General features: G+C 43.4%; 1 protein-coding gene across 12 annotated transcripts in view; it reads right to left on the reverse strand.

Moving 5' to 3' along the window:
• The window catches only part of EBF3 (EBF transcription factor 3), a 149,531-nt gene that overhangs the window by 41,972 nt on the left and 97,969 nt on the right, over positions 1 to 9,590 (reverse strand). For 7 of the 12 annotated variants that reach the window (XM_072629083.1, XM_072629077.1, XM_072629078.1 and 4 more), the window contains exons 7-8: positions 7,038 to 7,119; positions 2,415 to 2,532 (exon numbers count right to left, since the gene is read on the reverse strand). In XM_072629083.1, the coding sequence (XP_072485184.1) occupies positions 2,415 to 2,532; positions 7,038 to 7,119 (200 nt within the window). Of the gene's footprint in view, positions 1 to 2,387; positions 2,533 to 7,037; positions 7,120 to 9,590 lie in introns of all 12 variants that reach the window. The other 5 variants (XM_072629082.1, XM_072629073.1, XM_072629079.1 and 2 more) reach the window with 1 other exon arrangement.

The following is a 9,590-nucleotide window of genomic DNA, read 5'->3' on the forward strand; positions in this document are numbered from 1 at the left end:
TTTAAACAGAGCCTGAGTCATTTATGGGGGGGGGGGGGGGGGGAGGGAAGGGACAAGAAAAAATTAAACATTAGTTCTAGATGCTGGGTTGGAAGGGAGAACAATCGTTTTCCCTCACTTGTATTCGACTACTGTAAATAATCTGCCTTGCCTTTTGTGAGCTCAAAGGATTGTATGGCAGCCTTCCACAGCAGCAGCGGGGGGAATTAGTTTACTTGGAAACGATCTGAGTGTGTGTGTGTATATACTGCTGGTGAATATTAGATGATTGGATAATGAGGTGTTAGCTAGAAGAGGCTGCACACAGGCAAATAACTGCGGTTTGGAGTGGGGGCTTTCTCTTTAAAGGATGTGTTGCTAATTCAAAGCATCCCTCCCACAAGATATGGTTCAACCGCGCAGGAGGAAGGAAATTTGCAGCCACCCTGTGCCCATACCTTCCAGGGAACCCTCAGCCCCTTCAAGAAGTGACAGCCACTCTCACCCTTGGACAGAGAAAGAGATCTCTTTCTAAGATGGGTGTCAAGAACCCCAGGCCCTTGTTAGGAAAAAATTCATCTGCACGTAGGACAAATGCCATTTTCCTGGCTAGACGAAGATGCACATGGGAGGAAGAGGGGGACCAAGCTGGGCTGGGCACATCTGTTTCAGGGCAGCCCACTGGCTTAAGCAGCCAGCCCGGGGCTCGGAGACAATGGCCCAGTGTGATCAATTCCAAGTGAAAGATATTGAAAGCATTTTGGTGATTCTGTCACCCACACTTAAGCAAACAAACAAAACCCTGGACTGGCTTCCTTGACAAAGTGGCTTTTGATTGGTGGGCCGAGGTCTCAGGGGTCTGCACAAGGGGCCTTTATTCTTCTAAATGTTATATTTGCTCCTTACAGTCAAATGCCTTTTTTTAATGCAGATTTATAAAAATAAATACTTGTACTTGGCTAAGGTCATAATAGCTCATTAGAAGAGGCTGAATTTGGACCCAGACAAAAACCTACCACCACAGGGCTGAGAATGCTTCCTTGAACCTATAATGTTGCTCGTCCTCTCTCTAGGGAGAGAGAGGACTAAGGGAAGAGGATTCAACCTTCCTAATTGTGAACCTCATTAGTGATGGTTGCTAAGCAAAACACACCCCTACCTTGAGCGGCTTGGAAGGAGACAAACAATACGTCAGAGGCCCTAATGACTGGGGTGCTGGGGCGACCTCTAATTACTGTAGTTTGCTTCTCTGATACCTTAGTCATTAACGCAGAAAAACAAATTAGTTTATTTTGGTGGACCACAGCAGATACATAAATTGTGCTCCAGTCTTGATGTCTGAATCATATTTCATTCTAATCATCACCACTGGCTCCATTCACTTTTCAGGGCAGATACATTCATTCACCCCTCACATATATGCCCTGAGTAGGCCAGGATCATTGTTCTCTAACAGTTCCGTGGGTGGGGGTGGGGAATTCTCAAACCTGCCGTTGTAGGGGGTTAACTCCCTCTCCAGAAATCACGTTTCTTAAAGGAGACTTCACATCTCTGGCCCTCAAGGTCACCTGAAGAGGAGCTCATTTATAATCAAAGAGATCTTACATTAAGGGGAATCATGATCAGTGTTGGTCTAGAGGGGTTTCTCCTTTCTCCAGTGACCTTTCCATGTTCCTCTGTGTCTCCTGATATTTGCAAAGTATTGAGCCCATAAGTGTGTGAATATGGATTGGAGTCTAAGGGTGCCCACTGCCACGCGTCAAAGTCTCTCAGACTTGTAAGTGGGTATCTAGGGACATGTTTCTCCATCCCTCTGCTCACAAATGGCTCACTCTTAACTCTCCAGACAAGAAGTCAATTGTTGTTGAATGGTTGTTGGAAGATAAACATTTTATGTGCTTTTTCTTATCCCTAAACCCTACTGTTTTCTTCTGTGGCATGGGGACCAAGGTCAGAAAACTGACCCCATGGTAAACTCTTTGCAGGGTCAGTCGTATGTTTACCATCCATTGGTGATGGTAGACATGACCTGAGTCTCCCTTCCTCTGGAGCAAGGATTATGACAAGCCAAAATAAAATCAAATAAATTAAAAGAGCAAGAAAAGCTATAAGCAAAACAAAGCTTTTAAACAAACAGAAGGAAACAGAATGGAAAAGAGTTTTTTTTTTAAATGGACTAAGCGCAAAACATGAGGCATTAAAAGAAAGGAATCTCAAGAGAATGTAAGAAGCAAATACAGAACTGTCCTCTGTTTGACAAGGCCTAGGATGCTTTTTAATGGGTAGTTTGATCAATGGGAGGAGGGAAAATCATGTGAAAATAATTGTCGAGTGTATTAACATAAAGGATGATGCAAAAAAAAAAAAAAGCATTGCAAATAAAAAAAGACATGTAAATGTGTGCCTACCATTTTCCAGATAAGAAGGGGCCGTACCTTCTGACGGGTCAAGGCGGCGGGCCCGCCTTCCGTGTTTGGAGTTGTTGTGCACAAACATGTTGTCGGACACAGCCAGAACGTGGCCATCCACGTTGACTGTAGTTGATACAACAACCTGCCAAGAGAAAGTCAGTTGTAACATGGGATTTAAAAACAACAACAGCACAGCGTATTTTTTATTTTTGGTTTGGTCTTCCAATACAACATTAAAGGGGAAAAGGAAATCACCTGATTGTGCTTGGAAGTTTTCCATTGATGCCCACCCACTATTTGCTGGTTTGGGGCTAATAGTCAGAATTTTTTTTTTTAAACTCACAACTGTTTCTCTTCAAAACCTGCTACACTAATGAGAGCTTAATCTCCTATTATGCTAACAAGTGAATTCAATTCAGGGAAATATTCTTCTAGCCATTAGCTTCAGAAACACCCCTCTAGCCACTCATTTTAAAAGCTACTGTTTTGATCTGTTGATATATTGATTAGATAGTTTATCTAATTAAAATTTGTTCACTTGAGACCTCCTTCAAATGAAGGCTGTGAGGATCCCCTACCACCAGCAACTGCTGAATAAATCAGAGCCCCCACTCCCTACATTCTCTCAGTAAATGATCTCTGGGTCAATTTCACAATTACATTTAATGTCTGATAATGAACTTTTTTGCATCTGAAAAGACAGAGTTGAAGATGAATAGTGAAAGTGTTTTCAGTCCCTTCGAAGTATCCTCTTCAAGTTCATCTGGATGGTGAGTGACCCTGGCATACCCATGGAATTTCTTTCATTATTTTTGAGTGAAAGACTCCTATTCTTGTGTCCAGGTTCAAAGCCCGGCCAAAGGAGAGATGACAGATAGGGCCTTTCACTTCCAGCTGCTTCTTGGTAGACACTGGAACAGCAACACAGGCAAAGGGGACAAACTTGATGACCAATACAGCGACGCAGAGATTGGAGGTGACACTCTCCAACAAACCAGGGAAACAGGGATGGTCATTCTCTAATGGTTTTTAAAAATGGTGGCTACTCCAAAGGGTTGATGTCACTTGAAATGCAAAGATGGAAATGCAAATTTAATGGGATGTCACAGCATGGCACTTTTGATGCTAGTCCAGATTTTAGTCCAGTCCCTGGAATGAAGGAAGTTTGGAGTCTCCTCCCCAGCCTAGGCTAGCTGAGTCCTTGAGGTCAAGCCAAGCTTTGGTTAATATCAACCAAACCATCCCTCAGTCCCTGGAGCACATTATGGCACTGTGTAGTAGAAACCGACCCTTCAAGATTAGAAATGAACCATCTTCTGGGCTCTGAGTGCTAACAAACCCAAAATGCCCAAATGAATTAGGCATTTAAAATGGAACTTGCACTCATCTCTTAGTACAGAGTCACAGAATGAATTTTTGAACTGAGCTAATTAATAGGCTCAATTTAAAGAGTTAGAAAAGGTAACTTGATGAGGATACCACCAAAAGATTAGGGTCAGGACTGCCTTACTGACAGGGTCCCTGTCCCTGAAAGCATCTGAAATATCCTATACCTTCAACACTTTGGAGTAGCTCTCTTTGCTGGAACTTTCTGGATGGCATGTTGGTCCTCTCAAGTGCCTTTCTGACACATTCTGCCACACACGAGGCAGTGGTCTGGGTGCCCTTCTACAGGAGTTGGCCGTGGCTTTCCTAGGAGCTACTAGGTAAGTCAGTCCTAGCAATCCTGTGATCCTAGGACCACAGATGGGGAGCTGCAGGGGACATCATCTGGTTCAGCTCCCTCCCCTTACAGAGGAGGACAAAGAGGTACTTGTTCAAAGTCACAAGGTAGCATGTGGAAGAGGTAGGTTAGTTGTTAAAGGTTTTGTTTTGTTTGCATTTCTGTAGTGTTTTATGATTTGCAAAGTACTTCACAAGAGTTAATTTGATTGATCCTCACAACGACCCTAGGAGGTAGGTGCTATTATAGTCCCCATTCTATAAATGAGGAAAGTGAGGCACAGAGGCATTAAGTGACCTACCCAGAGTCACACAGCTACTAAGTGTCTGAGGGAGGATCAAGACCTCCTGACCTTTACATCCCATGGCTATCCACTGGACCACCAAGCAACCACATTTGAACCCAGGGCCTCTGACTTTAAATCCAGCACTGTTTAGGCTGTTCTGCTCTGCCGGTATCTTTTACTCAAGACTCCTGAAGCCCCATCATTGTCCACATTACTGAACTTTGACTTTCAACCTGCTCTACACGATTAATCTGGGTATCATTATACCAAACAAAGTTATTATAACTTTATGGAAAGGGTTCATCCCTTTTTATTCTCCTAGATCATGACATGTTAAAGAGATGGGAAAAGGGAGAAGATAAAAAAATTTTTTTTAAAGACAACTGTCTTTATTCTGTCATCTCTCTATCTAGGTCAGTCACCAAGGGAAAATACCGTAGGTCAGCAGAAAGAGAGGAAGCATGCTATGTTTTCTTTCTCAGTATTGGCTCATTCCTGCAGTGTACCTTCACAAAGGTGCTGAGATGGGGAAACCAGTTAAAAATATTGTTGAAGACCTGACATCCCCATTAAGTCCAGTTAAACCTTCTGAGAGGCAGGGAGATTAGCTCAAGAGACCGAAGGAAGTCCTTCGAGTGACTCCAGGGTCCCACTGCAAAGCCCAAGATCACTTGTGACTGATTCTTCATTCAGTCATCAGTAAGACAAAGAGGACACATTCACTCATTCCAGGTTTGACCTTCTGCTCTGTTCCAATGGATCAATATTGCCAATGCCGAGTAAGACCAAGATGCATGAAAAATGGGAACTGGACTGAACTGTTTGCAAGAAACATTTATCTCTAAGCTAAAGAGTTTGACTGTTGGTGGCTGGCTAGGGGGCCCCTCCTAGATAGATTGGTGACTGGGCATGAAGAAAGAGTTCATGTCTTCTGTCATAAAGCTTGAACTGGAAGTAGAATTTCTCAGAAAATCATTGGGATGCCTTCATGATAAGGCCATGTTTGCCATGCCCAAATCTGAATCACTGAATGGAGAACCTGAAACAACCATCCTGTGTTTTTGAGTCACCATCTCAACAAATCTATTGAGTCATGAGTAAGGGCTACTGAGAAATCATATCTCAGCATACCAGAGTCTAAATAATCTTAAAATAGTAAAAGAAGTTGTCGTGTTTCTACTAGACTTGCCATCCTAAAATTATCCCCCAACAATGACCAGACTGAGAAGTGGAGAGAAATAGTCCTGCTCTACACATGGCATTGAGTCAGTCCTCTCCCAAAATAAGATCTCTCGAGGAAAAAGTGGGAACTAGGCCCACCAGAACAAATGCCCACAAACCAGCCATTGAGGCTAAACAGAATGAAAAGGTCATCCTATTTATACTGTAGGGGGCAGAATTTAGGTGAGTAGAATGCTCTGAAATGGGTCCAGAGCAGGGAAGGAAATTTAGTATTCCCTCAGGAAAACAGCACTAAGTAATAGTGCCTGGCACATAGTAGGTGTGTAATAAATGTTGATTGATTGATTATGTCACTTGAGGGTACAACTGAGGGGAAAAATCCTCACTGAACCAAATATCCCAACTCCTGGCAAAGACAGTATTAGCTGTTGAAAAGGCATTATGCTACTTAGCACACAGTAAGGTTTAATAAATGCTTATTGATTGCTTGCCTATGTTACCTAGATCCTAAGCTAAGTTCTGGTCAGCCAAACACACTTGATGTTTTAGGTGATCAAACAAATGTTAAAGTAGAAATTAGTTTGGCTTTTTATTTTTACTAGGAAACCTCTAAAACAAAAACCCAAGTGATTTTAAATCTGTCTATTGAACTTAGCAGAACTGAATGGGAACAGTGTGATCAATTCCCAGTAATGATGTTCCAGGGACTAGCTCTCTAAACTCCGAATCCAACTCTAGGAGTTCTAGAGGCTTAGGGTCAAGGAAAAAGTCAAGTCATACGCATGATGGGTGCCTGAAATCAGACTTCAAAGGAGATTACTAGCTTAACCCGGACCATTAGGGACTTGGTGAATTTGGGTCTCTCAAGTAAGCAGGTAAATGTGTGAAATATTCTCTTAAATATTGTCAAGCACAGGGCACACTGATGACCTGGTGTGGCCCAGTAGTGACCTGGACTCATGACCAGCACTGCTAAGTCCTAGCAAGGTAGAAAAGCCCCAAGTCTGGCCTAGCAGCAGACCAGGGCTATTGTCCCAGTAGCAGGCTGGTCACTAAGTGATAAAATCTTTGGCTATGGAAATATGAGAAACAAATTATATGAGAATATAATTTCTCATAAAATATAAGAAACAAATAAGGTTAGTTTGCCAAGAATTAAGGATGAGAGGATGTCCTATTTAAAGCCGGAAGGAGTGATTATAGAGGCCAGTCCCCTCATTTTATACCTGAGGAAACTATGACCCAGAAACAGAAAGCCATTTACCCAGGGTCCTATAGGTAGCAAGGGATGGGATTGGAACCCAGGGTCTCTGACTCCAAAGTCAGCACATTCTATTATACATCACTTTGCTTCCCCTCTAACGGTTGTTTTCACAGCAGATTTCCAAAACTGGATTATCAACATTGTATGAAACCCGTTGGTTGGACCAATCCTGACGCTTTTTCAAATGTGTACCTGGAATCTCCGCATATCTCGGGGGTTGCCTGCATTCTTCAAACAGTTCTGATTGCACTTGAGGAAAAACTTGAGAAAGAATCTATAAAGATACAAAAGTGGAGTCTGTTAGGTTTATTAATCAAGAGATGTGATTGTTAGACATTTTAAAAGTCCAGTTATTCAGGCAGCATTAAAATCCAGCAATACTTTCCTTCTTACGTGTCTTTGCTTGGGCTAAGAGGCCCTGGCCAAGCTCAAGGATGTCAACAGAGCCAGGGGATCCAGAGGGATGATGTTAATGACAATGAGTGCATCTCCATAATGTCTTAGAGCTTGAAGAGTTCATCACACACGTGATAGCAGTTGAGATCATGGAAATGGCTTCTGATGAGTCAAGGCCTCTTTGCCCTCAGTGTTCCCCAGCTCTCTAAGCAGTTCCAATGTGGGTATGGGGTGGAGATTTCCTGGAAGCTTACTAAGTTGGGTAGCTTGGTCCTGGTGGTAGAAAGGAGGGCTCTTACCACAGCTGGCCATTAACTGCCAGGAAATGTCCGACCCAGAGGTCATTATTACTTAAGTAAACACACTTTTAATATGGATTTTAAGAGGGTTGGACTTTATAGTCGCAATATGTACGACTCTTTATGAAACACATGAGGATTTTTGTTGAAAGAGGGAGTGAGTGATTTCCATGGAATGTAAGCCTATGTTTTAAAAGGTGTACTGAGGAATTCTGGGGTCTGTAAGGAAACTATTCATGTTCTTTCATTCTTGGCATAATTTTTCTGGGAGTAGAGGCAACAATAGAGTTTAGGACTGGAGAATAGGCACCAGATTTTGCCAGTGCCATTTGACCAAGGCTTATGTTGTGTCTTGGGGTGTAAAGGTGACGGGATGTTGTGAAGCTATAACATGGGCATTTCTAGGTGGTCCTCTCTGTCCTAAAATATTCTAGGAGGCTGCCGAGTAGCCCGAGATTTACCACCCGACCATCTAGGAGTTCCATGGGGAGTGAGAAGAAGAGGTTGAGGCCAGATGCTTTTTAACCTTGAACAACAGGCTGGGATTTCCCACATTTTCTCCCAAAACACATTCTGTCTTACCCATGTAGTGTATTTTTTTTCCTGCACAAAATCTCCCCCTCCTAATATAGTCAACCTCATGTCATAGCCCCTTAATAATAATGAGAAATCACAAAGTCTCAAGAAGGACTTTTGGAGAAATGATGTTGGAGAGGAAGAGGTTTGCCAGCATCATTCATGGTTGTGTCCTGAGGGTTTCTTATGATTTTAGATGGATAGCAATGCTGTCCGAGAGGCGACTGGTGCTGGTTTAATGAAGACTAGGCCCATGTCATGAGGCTTCCCTATTTGGGGACAGAATCTGCTTGTGTGCTGACCTCCCCTGCCTCTGCCCAGAGATCCCAGGGCTCTCACTGCCACCGCCGCCCATCTGCCAGCGGCACACAGCGAGTCACTTGATATTCCACCCACCAATTTTTCCTAACAGCCACTGTACAATTAAAGCCAACACGTTCTGTTGCGAGGTAAATTAGGCACACCTGCGGCCAGACTTCATTTGAACTGCATCAGAAAAGGACCTAACAAGGTGAGAGCACACCAGAAACTTATAGCCCTGTCAAGCAATTAGGTTTTCACTTCTGGGACATCCACATAGTGCAATTATGCCGCACATTACAACCTGGGTAATCTTCTGAACAAATGTCATGTCTCTGAGAAGCCAGGAAAAGCAGTTCCTCTGCAAATGGAGGCCCTCTTAAGCCGCCAGGCCAGGCAGCAGGCGCTGCTAGGCAAGGACAAGGACCCTTTTGTTCTGCCCTTTGTCCAGGGGAGGTTGTTCAAGCCCTTGGTGGTGCCTGTTAGCCAGGACACCTTTCTGCCTTGAGCAGAGAACCGCAGCAATGTTCTAAACAGATGTGGCTCCAGAATCCTCACAAGATGTAGGAGCTAGCCCAGCTTGGTTTTCTGTCCCAAGTTTGATACTGCGTTCGCAGCCCCACCCCCAAACAAACACAACTCTTTCTGAAGCCAAATGTAAGTTCCACTTGTTTCACTCATCTTGAGAAATCCTCACTGTGACCTCTAGACTGAGTGTCCAACCAAGTGGTCAGACATTGCCATTCATTTGCCAGGGGCCCAGTCACTATTGGACAAAGCCATTCCAACAATAACCAATGATCGTTATTTCCTAGATCAATGCCAGGAAGTCCCTCAAAGAGGGCAGCAGATGCCTCTCTACTCATTGGAGTTGGCCCAACTAGTTTGCCTCATTCTTGTTCAGGTGTTCAACTTAAGTGTTCCATTAAGTCAATGGAAAATAGATTACAAGGAGTCCCCAAAGTGGGATTATTCATGTGGGTTACAACTGGGTGTCAGAATATGTCCTGCTTTTACCTGGGAACTGTTTGCAGAAGTTGGCAATTACCGCTAGGGAGAAGGACCAAAAATAAAATCAGGAAAAGGAAAAAGGAATGCCAAAACATGGGAGTCAAAGAGTAATTTCTGCCTTTGCTGGGTAACCCTTTAATTGGCCTTTTCCAAAGAAACATTT

Source organism: Notamacropus eugenii, chromosome 1 (assembly GCF_028372415.1).
Source record: "Notamacropus eugenii isolate mMacEug1 chromosome 1, mMacEug1.pri_v2, whole genome shotgun sequence".
In the NCBI taxonomy this organism is placed as follows: domain Eukaryota; kingdom Metazoa; phylum Chordata; class Mammalia; order Diprotodontia; family Macropodidae; genus Notamacropus; species Notamacropus eugenii.